We start from the raw sequence: 16,289 nt of genomic DNA, 5'->3' as shown, positions 1-16,289 counted from the left end.
TACAATTTAGAATTTCTTAATATGATGTTTATTTTTATTACACTCTTTTGTATCCATCCATCCATTGTCTTCCGCTTATCCGGGGCCGGGTTGCGGGGGGAGCAGTCTGAGCAGGGATGGCCAGACTTCCCTCTCCTCGGACACTTCCTCCAGCTCTTCTGGGGGGATCCCGAGGCGTTCCCAGGCCAGCCGAGTGACATAGTCACCCCAGCGTGTCCTGGGTCTTCCCCGGGGCCTCCTCCCGGTGGGACATGCCTGGAACTCCTCCCTAGGGAGGCGTCCAGGGGGCATCCGATAGAGATGCCCGAGCCACCTCAGCTGACTCCTCTCGATGCGGAGGAGCAGCGACTCTACTCTGAGCTCCTCCCGGGTGACAGAGCTCCTCACCCTATCTCTAAGGGAGCGCCCCGCCACCCTGCGGAGGAAACTCATTTCACTCTTTTGTATATACTGATGTAAAACTGTAAACTGGAATTTCCCCTTGCAGGACTAATAAAGGAAGATTGAATTGAATTGAATTGAATTGAATTGAATTGAATTGAATTGAATTGAATTGAATTGAATTGAAGATCAGTGGCTTTCTTTGGAAGTGGCTGGGCCTTCCAAGCAGTCTCACCCACGCTGCACTGTATGGGACGAGTAACATCCTGCAGCTGCCCTTCGGTGACCTCACTGAAGAATTCATGGTGGTACGCACCAGAGAAGCCCTACAGTACAGGGACTCCGGGGACTGCAAGGTGTCCAACTGTAATCAATTAGTCAGATTCTGTGCAGGTAACAGTCGGTTGTGTGGCCCTGACAAATAAAAACAGTGAGTAGTTGCAATGTCCACAAGTCAATGTGTCCTGCATTGCCAACAGGTTTAGCATTAGGTATAATCAAATACTGACCCCTGGTGTGCATGGTAAAGAATGCATTTTTTCTGAAAAAGTAAAACATTTGGGGGGAAAAAAATTGGAAAATAAAAGAATGTACACTACGAAAGCACAAATGGGACAGGGAGAGTTTAAACCAATCAAGATTTGAAACCCATATCAAAAGAGCCTTTGGAAAGAAAAAAGGTCATCCCTAGCAATGGTCAAACACGCCTCCTCACTAAGATGAAAGTTTCAAAGTTGCTTTTTAGAATTTTACTAAATCACTCGTAAGTTAGGACTTCTTCCTGGAAATGTTTGAGTTACGAGCTCTTTGAGAGGACTCTCACAATGTTTGTGAGTACAGTCTCTGTTGACTCTATCTAATCTACAAGCTTCAAATGTGTATTTATGCTTGCAAGACATTAAAACTGTCTGCAAAACATCTAAACTATATTATGAATGAGGCTGCTGAAGAACAGAAGCTCCACTTCTGACATGTTTCCTGCGGGCACTGAAAGCACAATGGAGTCCTGACTGAGTTGGAACACAAACAGAATGCGACAAATACTGTGGACATTAGATGTTAATGCATATTTCAGCTTCCCTTTAAAAGCTGCGTTGGTACTTCTGATGCTATTGCAACTACCACAGTATTATCAAAGCTGCTATAAATACTACTATTACTGGTACTCATGAATATGTTAAATGCTCCATCCTAAATGCAGTGTAAATATCTAGAAAATAAAGGTTTATTAAATCAGTGGCCATTAGTGGCTTCTTAGGTTAGTGACCGTTGTCTCTTTATTCAGATGCTTTAATGGGAACTTTCAAGGCAAGAATAGTTTTTTCTCTCCTACATACTTTTCAGTGCAAAAGACGAGTCTTTGTCATTAAGTACACCTTTTAAAGGTACACTTGGGTTGCTCTGGTGCTTTACCTGTGTTTGATTGACAATGTTTGTCAACCAGCAGGAGGCACTGAAGTCCGCTACTTATTGTTATTGGGCCTCCCCCACCTTGCATTCATTTTACACGCTGAGGCCTGGAGCTCATTTTTCATACCATCCTGCAGTCACTCCTCACACCCATGCTCACTCATAATTTCTTTATTGTCTGTGACTAAGAATGAGACCGTTGTCTTGTTAAACATGATTCTGCTGTTACACGAAACCCTCCACCTGTCTTTTTAGATTCTTCAGCTTCATCATTTCATCATCCTCATCAGCCTCTCATCGGTCAACAGAGTCATCGGCCACCACCACCAGTGTCTGGATTTATCATGCTGCTACTGAGGGTGATGCCCTCGATTACAAATCTACCTGAGGAGTCTAAACTCCAAAGTACGGTGGCTGACACGTGCAAACGCGCCGCAAACGGTAAAACGCTGCAAACACAGGAATGATGCGAAGCCAAAAACACACAAACACATAAAACAAATGCAACAGAAAAACGCTGCAAGAGAAAAATGCTGCAATCACAGAAACCAAGAAGAAGAAGCAAAAACTTACAAACACACAAAACAAATGCGAAAGAAAAATGCTGCAAATATCAAAACACACACAACCCCAAAACAACTGCAAGAGACAAACGCTGCAAATTCACTCCACAAAACAGAAGTGTGCCAGGCCATTAGGGGGACTCGACCTGAGGGATGGACCAGTCCTGTAGGACCAGACCATAGAGATATAAAGAGTAGATGCCGCGTCGCCCGCTAATGCCTATCGGCGCTGACGAGCCGTGGGGCCGCAGTCTTGGACCGGTCACCCGCTCCACTCAGTGCTGTTTGGCAGGCGCAAAAAAGTGTCAGCGCATAAGAAAAAAATAGGTTTGTGGTTCTCAAAGTGAGGTCCAGGGACCAATAGAGGTCCCTGAAAGCCCAGGCCTATCAATAATCATTGTTGTAAATAAGTGGCTGACCCCCTAGTGGTCGGTGGCTCCAAGCAACTACCTGGCTTGCCTGTCCACAAGCCCTGCCCCTGACCTAATCACCTTCATCCTCACTGACCTCAGTTGTAAAGGGGGTCAAAAAGGTCACAATGCTTGGCCTAGTGTAACCTGTAATTCAGGATATTTCCATTCTAATAATGGCAGTATGATTGTTATGCAGGCAAATGAACATCTGTCAGCACCGGTTACCCACATAGTTAAAGTTAATATCATCAACTCTGGGTCAGGGGCAGGGCTTGTGGACAGGCAAGCCAGGTGGTTGCTTGGAGCCACCGGCCACTAGGGGGGCCCCCGCCACTTATTTACAACAACGATTATTGATAGGCCTGGGCTTTCAGGGACCTCTGTTGGTCCCTGGACCTCAGAGAACCGCTAACCTATGTTTTCAGTATTCATCTAAAATGTCCCGGAAATTGTGAATTTTGGGTGCAAAAACCAAATTTTTGCAGTGTGCACAGGTGGGGTGAGAGCCCCTGGGATTTCTTGCTTGGAGCCCCAAGAGACCCTAACAACGCCATTGCTCTGGATGTCACCAATACACCTGGCTTCACTGGAAGTTGACAGGCAACATTTTGGAAAGATGTCACTATGCTCTCTCACTGAGTCATGCAGTAATTACCTTGCAGGTATCAAATTACTTATGGAGCTGAACCTCTAGACTGCACTGTAGGCCGTGAGAGTTACTTCTCTCCACTCATACTACTGATGTTATGTTGCAACTGTTTAGACTTCCACACTCCAAAACAAATCAGCGAGGAGTGATTTCATCATTGGGGTTTTATGCAGGAAACCTTGCACACTGTAGGAAACGCTATATGTGGACTTGGTTACTTTGATTAACTGTGATTGGCCATAGTTCCTTTTCAAAATGGCATCAAATGACCCGTCATTTTCAAACAAACCTTTGCTCGGAAGTCCAGTTTGCACAAGCAGACAGTGGAGGGATTTCTTTTATTTATGCTACTTTTTTTTTTTTAATTCTACAAAACTGACAAAACAGAAATCTTTTTGTTTTGAGATTTAATGAAAAAATAAATGAACAAATGATAGATGACCCTATTGATTACCCTATTTCCCCAGTTGGACTGGCAGGCATTGTGCTGTGTGGTTGATTTTATTTAGTATATTTTTTTATTGTCTATTTGTTCTTTTTCTGTCTCTCCTTTTCATTCTTTATTTCATTTAGTCCAGTGTGTGATCATTAAAGTCTAATTTTATCTTATATGGAATACAACGGAGAGGAAAAATACTGTTATGAAGCATTCAATAAGTCATTAATAAAGAAAATAAAACAAAAAAAAGGTCAGCTGTCACTGCCTATAAGTTTTAATTTTTCACAACATGGTTTCAGTTTCAAACCCATACAACTATTTTACCATTGTTTACATACTCAGAAATCTCCCCTATTTTCTGAAAAATAACAACAACAATAATAACAATAACAATAACAATAACAATAACAATAACAATAACAATAATAATAATAATAAGAAGAAGAAGAAGAATGTTGACAGGAGGCATAACCACCTATTTGATGTGTTTACTGCCTCTGGTTCAGCAGTTGTTGTAAATTAGCTGTGACATCTGTTGAAAGCAGTCATTCACTCAGCATTAGACCTGGCAATTAAAAAAAAAGAAAAGGGAAGACGAGGAAGGATGAATGTGAGAGGGGTGGAGTACCTGCTAAACTGGATGTCACTAAGTAGGAAGAGGCTTACTGTACCCATATGTCAGTCAAACTCATGCTTTTGTGAATATGCCACACAGATTTTAATGTATCACATGCAGGTAAAAGTGACAAATATGCCAAGTACAGGTGCGTTCAGGAGGCACAGAAACACGATGCATTTTTCAACAACTTTTGGTACTCAATAAAGCTCCTTGTGGTTTCTTGGTTTGATTGATTTGAGCAACTGTAACCAATGCAAAACATAGGCATTTTGAGTGTGTGTTATAGTGCTGTCTATCCAGAAAATATATATACTATAGCAGTTACCTAGTGTTTCTATGACAGTAAAAAAATAAAAATAAAAATATACAAACAGTATTTGAATTAAAATGAGGCTGCCTTCACTCTCTAGGGAAAATAATATGGCAAACTTTCCTTCGGTAATATGACATTAACAACTCCGCCAACCACATTACTATAGAAACACATAAAGAAAGGTAACATATGTCAACAGTCTTCTTGTCAATTCAGCATCAATGTAATCCACAAAGAGAAACTGCATTTACTTTACAGATCTTGGATTTTGTCGCCTCAACTCAAGACCAAATTTAATGAGAGACAACTGTGGTAATTTACTGTCATGGAGGAAACATGGGGTTGAAGCCAAATACGGACTGAACAAAGGCAGAGCTGGTTTGATAAATTTATTGGAATCATGTAGCGAGGCATATAAATCCAACAATGGGAGCACAAGTCTGACGAATGAAAAAAAGAAGCAAAGTGCAGTGACATAGAAAGTCCAAAATCTCAAGAAAGACAGGGAAAACACTCAGGAAAGACAGGAATGAAGACACGACGATCTGGCAAAGGGTGGAAAAACCCTTGCACTTGGGGAGGGAGAACTAATGAGGCACAGGAGAAAACAAATGAGAGACAGGTGACACAAATCACACAATCAAAAGGGTGGGAAAACACAGGAAGTAAAGCAAAAGATGACACATAAGGTAAAATCTCAACATAAAACAGGAAATAAAGAGCCTTTTCAAAAATGACACATGCCTGTCAACATCACCGCTTGTAAATTGTAAAAAACACATGTATTAATACTTACTTTTCATGTGCTCACCACATAATGTTGGATGTGGGGGGTCTGTAGTGATGCTCCCTGCCTGTTTCCTCAGTTTGGAGTTGTGTAATCTACCAACGATTGTCTGGGGGCAGGGATTGACGGATCAAGTCTCACCTCTAATGAGGTAGCACCCACGGAGCCTGCAACTTCCACATGGGGGCAAACACTGATGCAGAGTGTGTTCCCTATAAGGAGGAAGAGGCCGGTTACATGGGTTCAGCCTAGATAGAGGTCGGAGTAGTCTGGACAGAAGGCGACCCATGCTGCTTCTCAAATGTTCAATCAAATGTTCAGGTTTTTCAAGTCTGTATGATGCTGGAATGTGTTATGTTAAAGGAATAATTAGCTGGAGACATTCCACTTACTGGGACATTCCATACCAAACACCTGCTGGTTAAACAGGCCTGCCTCTAAATATAGCACCATGTGCTCGCAGATTGCTGTGAGAGCAACATCTGTCACACAAGTCAAGATGGATGTATTTTGTACAGCCACCAATGTGATTAGCCAATGACATGCTTTTGAATGTTGAGTTGAGTTGTGTGCGTCACTGATAGGATGACAGCCATGAGCCCTCCTTCAACCTTTGCTTAACAGAGATGTAACAGTGAGGACGAAGGTACTTCAAAGGCTCAGCAGAGACTTTACACTCTTTTACTCCCCATCCCCACCCTTATTTGTGACTTCTTTTTCTTTTTACTTTCTTCATTGGTCCTTGGTCATTGGTCCTGTCCACTCGCTCATCCAAGGCTATTCAACAACTTTGAGGTAAGGCCCCTTGTGTTTATTAACAGTTCTCTAAATGTTATATAGGCCAATTTCTATCCACCAAAACAGGGAGTAACATTGAGATAGTTAGCAACAGTCTCTAAAGGGAGGGCTGTACTTGTGTTTGCATCAGTATTTTCTCTGTCAGATACTAGCAGAATTCCCAGGGGGAGACCTCTTAAAAATTTTGATTTCCTCGGTAATGACACTGTCTTCTTGCTATTATTTGCTCCTCTGATTGGAGACACCAGATGAAACATTCACACTCACTTTTTCAGCTCGTGTTACACTGTTACAGTTTGCTAATGAGCAGATTTGAATACGTCGACTCTGCCACAGGTTAAACTGTTGCTGTTGCTCGTTAGACGAAATATCTTGGCTTGAAGTATATTAGAAATCTAATTAGTTAAGAGTTGCCTTGCCCGAACAACTGCATAGCTGGGCTGCAGACAGGTGTCAAACATGCGCTGTACTGCCACTTTAGTCCAGCAGGGAGCTGGTTTCCTCATTTTAGACTTAAATGTCTCCTCTGTTATTACTCCATTGATGCTTTTTATGTGTGGCCTAGGCAATAATTTGACAGACAATCACTGTATACTCATCTTTTACAAGAACCACCTATCAGCTTAAGCCAAAGTGTGTGTTACCTGTGTGGCAGTGCTTAATAAAATGAAGATGCTACAAGGTTAATATTCACTGCTGCACCTCTCTATTTGCATATTCATATTTGTTTTGTCCCCAGCTTCACAGAGTTTGCTTTACTTACTTGAAGGCATGTTTCTGTAGTCGGAGGTACTGATCAGGGGTCTTCTCTAAGAGAATTAAACCATCTGTCAGAGAACTTTGCACCAAGGTGAGTGCTGTGATTATTGACTATTAGTAATATTTAGGTTGCTGGAAATCTACTGTGCAGGAGCATCAAAATAATCCTTGTTGTTTCTGTACTAATAGACTTTGAAACTGAAAGACACTGAAATGCATGCAATTAAAAAAATCAGTAAGGGATAATGGCTTTTCCCTTAGTCACTCTTAGTATCCTTAAAAATTCATCCACTCATTGTGCTCATTGTGAACTCCAGGTGCCATGGGAGCACCCAGAGAATTACAGTGGCTCCTTGGAGTTCTGGCATCCATGTTAGTCATCATGTCTTTTTACCAGTGGGACGTGTCACAAAGAAAGCAAGGTACAATATGTGTCCGTACGTGTATGCGTGTGGTGTGTTTGTCTGTGTATATGCGTGTGTGCCTGTACACAACTGTGTTCTCACTGTCCCTGCTGTGTATCCTGCTATTGGTTTGTGTAGGTGGGATTAGGTTTGTTTAATCCTCTGAACCCCACAACCCTTTCCTAAAAATTCACCAAAATTACGGCATTTGTCATTGCCGGAAACTGTAACAACTGAAATTAGCGTCAGATCAAGTTGAAAGAACTGCAGCAGGAGGAGGCAGCAGCCTGGGGGAGAAGACGAAAGAAATGTTTGCAAGTTAGAAAAATGTAAATATTTCAAGCATGTAGAGCCTCCAGTTTTTCTTCCAACCCTAGTAACACTTGTAGGCACTTTTTTATTTTTTCATGTTTTCTGTTTTTGTAAAATAAATGAATAAATATTACTTGCATTTTTTTTTCTTACAATTATAGTATTATAACTGTGTTATACTGCTTGCTCCCTACATTCCATAGAGGTGCTGACAGCAATTAACAATGTGACCAGAGCAAAAATGGCCAGAGCAACTACTTGGGGTTCACCAATGTTTTGTTTGTATTTTGTGCTCAACTGCATGCAAAATGGTTTGGGAATTAATAGGTGGATTCATGAATAGTGGATCTGTGAGCTCAACCCTGCTAACTTTTTAGTGGGGCTTTGAAAAAGGCAGATGTTTGGCCTTTGGCTTTCATGCAGCCTGTCATCGCCACTCCAAAGTAAGATTAACTGTGCACTAACTACTTTAGACACTTACAACACATGTTCTTCTTCTCCTTATCACAACAGAGATGATCAAACAGGTGCAGAATCAGAGAAAGCAGCTGCTAAGAGAAGCGTGTGCCCATGACAAAGGTGCATATGCTAAGGGGCTGCACAGTTTGGATCGCTTCACTGGCAAAGAGCTGGGGAACCTCATTGTGGATGACAAACACGGGATCATCTACTGTTACATTCCCAAGGTGATATAGTATGGAAACTTTCTGGGCTATTTGTTCAAATGGATATCCATTTTGCAATTGGTAATTCAATGTGCCACTGAAACAGATTGTCCAATCTATTGCATTTTCATTTACATGTCACCACGCTCTTCTAATGTCAAAATTCAAATGGAAATTCAGTCCGGGTCCCAGCACACTCAGGTGTCCTGGGAAATGTAGTGAAAAAACTAATGGTTGAAGTCAATATGAAATTATCTAAATTAGAGGCGAAAGCCAAAATGCGGAGGAAAACGAGCCAACAGTGGCAACAGCACTGGGATAATGCAATAAAAGGGATACATTTACATTGAATCCAAAACAGAGTGTCTATATTAAGAGGCAGAGGAAATAAGAGGAAAGATGTTGAGCCATGTTAAGCAGGCTGAGAACAGTACACTTTACACATGACAGACGGGAAATGATGACACGCTTATGCAAAATAGGGGACACCCTTCAAAAATGATAGAGGGAGAATAAAAGCTGAGGGTGGCGTTAATGTGTAATCATGGATGACAGCTGCTGTAAAACCTCAAAGAAGAAGAACCTGTCAGTCCTCACATCAAGGCGGGACCTCATTTCAGATGTCACTTCCAAAGCTGGCAAACAGCAGACACTCCTTGCTAGGTAAGTTGCTTTCTGCCTCAAATAATGTCCATGGGTTCAACATAGCCTTTAATTAGAGTGAGGGCTTTTTGTAGCATTTTGTGTTGATCTTGCTAAGGCATTACAAGCTAACTGCTGACAACTTAAAGCTGCAGTAGGTAAGATCGAGAAGAGAGCAGACAGAGAGCCTGAAGATTTGAACCAACACAAGTTCCACGTCACTCCCCCTCCCTCTCTGCTGCACTCATGCCCTGCCTCCAAGCCCCTCCTCCCTGCGGCATCTGCTGCCATGACAACCAGTAATGTTAGCCTTAGCATCAGAAACAAGCTAACTCTGCCCAGCCGCTACATCACAGTTGCTAACATACTGTACGCGCTGCAGAGTGTTACTGTAACAATCACCATATTAGCTTTATGGTTATTTGTTGTCTTAGCCGTACATGCTGTTGTTGGCAGCGGCGCTATGAGCTCCTTTGCGGGTGGCCGTTGCTCCGCCATAGCTTTCACTAGCCTCCTGACGCGCTCACAGAGCTGTTTGAGTGAGCGGCAGCCAGCAGCATGAGTGGAGGGAGGGGGCGGTTCACAGCGCGTGTGAGTAGTGATTGACAGATGTCAGACACTCCCTCAGACGCTCTTCTGGCTGTGATTGGTTGTTTTGTGTCGGGTGCGGTGGATTATTGCAAATCGCAGTAGGAGCAGTAGGTGGGACCAATGGAGCCGTTTTTTTTCCACAGATTACATGTTTCATGTACTGCTGTCTGAGCATAGGGACAGTTTTAGCAAATATGGCAAAAAAACCCCAACTTTTATTCAAGTTACCTACTGCAGCTTTAAGTTAACGCTAGCAAAGTATTTTATCTTAAGTTCGCTGAGTTTACAGCTGGTTGCTAGCAACAACAGTGAAGGCAGAATAGTTAATGTGACTACACTTCTTTGGTAAAGCATATTAATCCCCTATCAACCTAACTTTTGTGAACAACATAAGCCAGCAGCTAGTCTGGAGCCTGTAGCCTGTAATGTAGCACTGTCATGTTATTGCTCAGTTCCATTAAGTGTGCACCCAGCAAATACAAACACTGCTGGTAGTCTACTCAGTAAACAACGCATTGATTATGCTACACTACGGTACAAAACCTCAGCTGTTACTTGTGTTACGTGGAGAAAGGTAAAGGTACTCCTTCCTCCCTTACAAATGAATAGTTTATACGACTAGCCACTAACCTCTTTGTTAATGTTAATAATAGGTTAGGGATGATGCAAGTGACCAGCGACCTCCACGCCCAGCAAGTGGAAAAAGAAGGGACACTTGATCCTAATGCCTGGGATGTCCACTGTCATCAGTTCACTTTCACCACACTGGTGAGTATTACCAGGTAGCCTTCTGCATGAACATGACACCAAGGTTGTCAGCAAGTTAAAAGAACCAGAAGTCTCAGTGAAAGGTTGTCGCTCATAAGCATATTTGTATTGGCTTTTTTCAGGCGTTACTTTCAGTAGTTCTATATCAAAGCCTCGATTTCTTCAAGTTTTGAGATATGATAGAAAGCTGATTTAGGCAGACGTTTCAAGGTTTTGATCAACTCAAAATCACCAAAGATGATGATGAAGTTGAGAGTGCAGAGAATGAAATGTCTGTCTTATGTGCCTGTCAGTACATGTGTAGTTAGAGACATTCTGGATATATTGACATCAAACTGCCTTTCATGTGTCTTGGACCCCATCCTACAACTTTCACAGGTGTAAGTTTGTGGAAAAGCCTTTAGAAAAGCCCTTGACAACATTATCAGTGACCAGTTACCTTAAATATGCACATTTCAAGATTGTAATTTCTGTATCTTGCTCATTAATGAGGATATTGTCATCAAACCACTTCTCATGGGTCTTGGACACCTTCTCACAACTCTCACAGATGGTCAGGGTCAAGGTCAATTTTCAAGGTCAATTTTGTTTATATAGTCACGGTCAGTCAGGGTCAGGGACCTTGTCAAAGTTCAACCAAAAGCTTTTTATTTTAAGATTACTTAGTCGTGGAAATCTGTAGCAGTGGAGGATCAGAGCATACTCAGCTAATTAGTAAGGCAGGAGACAATGGGCCTGAATCACAGGTAAAACAACTGGGCAGATTCAAACATAGGAACAGAAAATTGCAGAGAACTAGGACAGTCAGCCAAAGTTGTACCACAATGATGCAGAACAGTCGTGTCTACCAGTGTACAGTGAAAGGCTGCGGTTTATGTGCAGCAGGATCCATGTGTGGATTGGCAACAGGTGCGCAGGTGAATCGGCAGGAGGAGGAAACTAGGTTGCCATATCCTGATTGAAATGGACACACCCAAGCACAAAAACAAAGAGAAATGAGCACTTTTCTAGGTTGCTATTTCATCATCATGGTCATTTATGAATACACCGGGGAGGGGGTTTGATGTCAGTATTCATATATGCAATCCATCCATCCATCCATCCATCCATCCATCCATCCATCCATCCATCCATTTTCTATGCCACTTATCCCTTTCGGGGTCACGGGGGGCTGTAGCCTATCCCAGCTGTCAACGGGCGAGAGGGGGGGTACACCCTGGACCGGTCGCCAGTCGATCGCAGGGTAACATATATACACACAGAGTCACCAATTAACCTAATGAGCATGTTTTTGGTCTGTGGGAGGAAGCCGGAGTGCCCGGAGAGAACCCACGCATGCACGGATATATGCAATAGCAAGCTATTGAAGTAACAACCTTGAAATGTGCATAATTAAGGAAATAATAATCATTGATAATGATATAAAGGGTCAAAGTTTGAAGTTGATAACAATCCATTCTTGTGCTTCAGTTTCGTGAATCCTGCTTTCTATTGGTCCTCAACTGGGTCTTCACTTCCTCACATGGTGGGAGTGGTTAAAGACTTTAGTGTTGCTTCTTGCAGCCAAAAACAGAGAAACTGGCATCACAATAATGACAGTATTGCAAAATCCATGTCGTGGCAGAACGTGACAGTGATAAAAGTGCTCACTCCTATTGGCTTCAGCACTTGCTTCAGTGTTGTAATTGACTAGGAGCGTCAGTTTTTCACAGAAAACATAACTGTATTGTCATGTGTTTTCTTTTATGCACTTACAGTACAAACAAACACATCATTGGTGTTGATGAAAGAGTCCATGACACCCCAGATGCCACAGAGCCACCAGTGACTGAGACTCAGACATTGTACCACTGAGCTTCCCACTGAATACCAGTCAAGGTGAAATGTGAGGAAATGTGCCTCCATCCTGCATGAAGGGAGTCAGCGACTACTGACACCATGAGCCAGCTCCTGACAGAGCTGAAGGTGTGCACAGATGCCTATCCACAGATCTCACCGCTCATGAGTAAGCACAATATTCTTATTTACTGATAGTAGTTTTAGCTGAGAAACCAGAGTGTAATCTTGTTGTTTTGAGTAAATTGCTGTGCTTTCAGTGTGGGATTTTTATTTAAACAAACAAACAGGAACTGGAACTGTGAGTTGCACTCCTCCACCATGTGTTGAACAAGTATAGCTTGGTGCTCATACGATGCCACCATAATGCGCTCAGGCCTGAGTCCCTCAGGTGAATAAAATACAAAGATGTCTGTTTTTATTTGTTGTATAGCGGTTTCAAACTGGCCCCATTCAACCCTTGATGGTGTGTGGCAATGTAAACTAGCTAACATTAACTTATAGAAATGAGAGGCAGTCTTGTTTAGATATTAAATGTTAGTGCACTGAAGCAAACCTCCTGACTGGTCTGACAAGCTCATATCTCGTATGTATCTGATACATTGCTTCAACAGGAAAGATATCCACAAAGTGAAAACTGAATGACCACGTAAGGAAAACCTGATGTATTGAGATCGGTGCCATCCATGTGGTTTTGGAGAAGGAGATCACATGGACATCATCCTCCATTCCCACAAGACTTAAGAAGATCATGCTACAATCAACTGAGACAGTCATTACATATTTATATTATATATTACATAGCATATAAGGTCTACCAACAGTAAGATTAAGCAGAAATTAGTACATTTGTTTGATACTACAGACTGCTCTTAACCTGGTTTTCCAGATTTGCCACATACCACACATACCTTGTTAAACACTGCAAGACACTTAAGTAGACTGTTGTGTGGTTCAGCATGTTTGATACATACAGTACATATGACACAAGCCAGAAAGTCAAACTTAACACTGTATTTATCCCACGCTGGAGAAATTCAGTTGTTACAGTACAACAGCTGAATAAAAAGTAGAGGTGACAGGACAAGAATAGGCAATAAATGAGATAAAATCATCTGTATAAGGCTATTTACATTACATACAGAGTGTAAAAAATAAATATTGCCAAATATACAGTGTCCTTGGGTTATTGCACTGCTACACACCTCACTCGACCAAGCAGACAAAACTTTTCGTTGCCCACATGAGCTGTGTGTGTAAGCATATCACTAGCCTCACCAGACCAGACTCACTTGACTGAGACGAGTCATGAAAGAAACACACAAAAAGCACAACTTAATATCTGTCTTCTGATCCGTGGTCATAAAAGTTTTTTGGTTTGAATTGAGCAGTTCATGGCCTGGCTGAAGCTTTTTCTCACAGTATGCTCTTGTGATTTGATCTTTTTTGGGTTGCAATCTGCCGAATGGCTTCTCATGTTCAACGTGTGCAGTGTAGTCACCGCTGTGCTGAAGTACAGCATCACAGAGCTGCTTGCATGGTCTCAGACTCTCTGTCTTGTTCGTACCCACAGGTGGCGTGTACCAACTGGAAAAGGGTTATGCTCTTCCTCAAACAGAACAAGTCGTATGATGAGCTCTTGGCCATACCTGGACACTCGATCCACGCAAGCAAAAACCTGACTCTGTTAAGCAGGTTACCGAAAGCAGAGATAAAGGTCAGCTCATGCAATGACTCAGAAATGTCCATAAAGTACAAATAGAAAACATATTCACCTTTGTTTGTGAAGTAGATTGACCTAACAGACACGTAAGACTCAGTTAGTCTCATTGGTAGTTCATTCAGTCAAAACAGGGTAAGTGTGACATAGGTTAATGTGTGCTTATGTTTTGACTACAGACAAAGTTGAAGCACTACACCAAGTTCATGTTTGTCCGGGACCCATTTGTCCGTCTCATCTCTGCTTATCGGGACAAGTTCCTGCATCCCAATAAGTACTATAAGATCTTTGTCCAGAGGGTTCTGAGTCTCTATGGGGACAAGCGTCGTTCGTATCATGCAGCGGGCAAGGGCAAGAGGAAGGTGGTGGCATCCCGGACAATACCCTCATTTTACAACTTTATTCAGTACCTGTTAGACCCACAGACAGAGAGGAATCATCCCTATGATCCCCACTGGAGGCAGATGTACCGCCTGTGCTACCCCTGCGCCATACAGTAAGACCTTTTTCTTAGATGTAAATGTAATGTCTGTGTTGTGTCTGGATAATTAGAAGGTTTATTGGAATAGCCATCATGTAAATATACACAAATTACTCAGTAACAAAGCTATAGATTAAAATTTTAGAATTATAGATTAAAAAATTTCAGCAGCAGAATTTTATTTGAGACAGCTTTTTTTTTTTTTCATCAGCTCAATATTTCTAAAATCCCAGCTCCAGAACCATTTACCAGGGCCAGTTCTTATATTATAAATAAAGTGACTTTGTCAGGCTTTCAAAATTTGATTCCTTAAATTTTCTTAATTGAAAGCTAATTTAGCTCCACCAAGATGTTTTTTCTTCCATCTTATTCCTGGTAGTATTTTAAAGGCGTACTCCAGTGGTTTACAAATTTGTGTTTATAAAGAACGGGTGGTTATGAGAGATTTTTAAGAACAGTGCTCAAAATTGATGCAGCAGAGGTCAAATATACTGACTTTTAGTCCCTAGAATGGGTCAAGCTCTAAAAGTCATTGACTTCCCATAATGTTAACTTTAACATGAATAATGTCCCTTTAATATCCACAAATGACCAATGAATTCATTGTTGATTCTCACCTGCAGTTTGACATTGGTTTGTTTTACTTCTCAGGTATGACTTTATTGGCCATCAAGAGACTCTTCAAGAGGATGCTGAACAGCTGTTTAAGATCTTAAAGCTGCAGGATGACGTTAAAATCCCTCCTTCCTATGATAATGTGACTACTTCTGGTTCTGTGGAGGACTGGTTTGAAACAGTGCCCCTAGAGGCCAGGAGGAAGCTGTACAAGATCTATGAGAGGGACTTCAGGCTTTTTGGCTACGAAAGGCCTGTCGAACTGCTGGATGGTTGAGATGAAGTCATGAAATCTGCTGGCTAAAAGCATAAAATAGACAAGAATTAGCCAAACTTTTTATTTCATGCTGGATGTCTTCAACACTAGCATGTTTCCAGACACTGTGCCTGTACTGCCTGTACTCTACTTCCTGTATTTCTCCTCCTGCTGTCAAATACATAAATTACATTCCATATTAACAACAGGTAATGTCAGATGTCTTGGTGTCAAGCTGTTAGAGCTATCTCTCCTGAACATTACAAAAAGACATTGAGGAAAACCTTATCCACCGGAACTGCTTACGCATGTCTTTGATCGGAAAACTAGCTGCAGCAACAATGACCGTACAGCACTGCAAGAAATGATTCATGAGGTTGATGAGTGTGACTTGAAATCAAAAGCTCCACGTAAAAAATAAGTCTGTTTCATGTACATGTTTTAGTCAGTTGATAACTTATTTTAAGAAGCTGGTCAAAATGAAATGACAGCTGTCTTGACTCAGTAATAAATGGATCTTATATAAACATCTCTTCCTTCACCTCATAGAAAATATTAAGTTAATTATAAAGTTAAACATTAAGTAAAGCTGGCTAAACAAAATGCCACCATTGGCTAGATTTCTAAGAGGTCAGCTAATGTGTGAAAATGCCACAAATGCAGCCATTTCATCCACGTGGAACGGTTTGTTGCCCCACAACACTTGACTTCCATTTTCCATAATCCCAACAGAAGTCCAGAAGAGCACCGCTACCCTCTTTTTCTATGGCTGTGGTCGAAGCGAAGTGCCGGCTGCTAGCCGGTTTGATAGTCCCTGAACGTGGAAGCTGAAGACCTGACACATTGAATTTCCATTTGAATTGTATGC

At 41.8% G+C, this 16,289-nt stretch overlaps 1 protein-coding gene across 1 annotated transcript in view; it reads left to right on the top strand.

Annotated features, from left to right (window-relative positions):
* The window catches only part of LOC139351807 (carbohydrate sulfotransferase 12-like), a 20,659-nt gene extending 5,217 nt beyond the window's left edge, over positions 1–15,442 (top strand). Inside the window, exons 4-8 of the mRNA XM_070993811.1 lie at positions 7,449–7,553; positions 8,361–8,533; positions 13,923–14,066; positions 14,249–14,565; positions 15,202–15,442. Of these exons, the coding sequence (XP_070849912.1) occupies positions 7,449–7,553; positions 8,361–8,533; positions 13,923–14,066; positions 14,249–14,565; positions 15,202–15,442 (980 nt within the window). The remainder of the gene's footprint in view (positions 1–7,448; positions 7,554–8,360; positions 8,534–13,922; positions 14,067–14,248; positions 14,566–15,201) is intronic.
* Positions 15,443–16,289: the final 847 nt, after the last annotated feature.

This window comes from Chaetodon trifascialis, chromosome 23 (assembly GCF_039877785.1).
Source record: "Chaetodon trifascialis isolate fChaTrf1 chromosome 23, fChaTrf1.hap1, whole genome shotgun sequence".
NCBI lineage: Eukaryota > Metazoa > Chordata > Actinopteri > Chaetodontiformes > Chaetodontidae > Chaetodon > Chaetodon trifascialis.
This window is presented reverse-complemented; position numbering and strand designations above follow the sequence as displayed.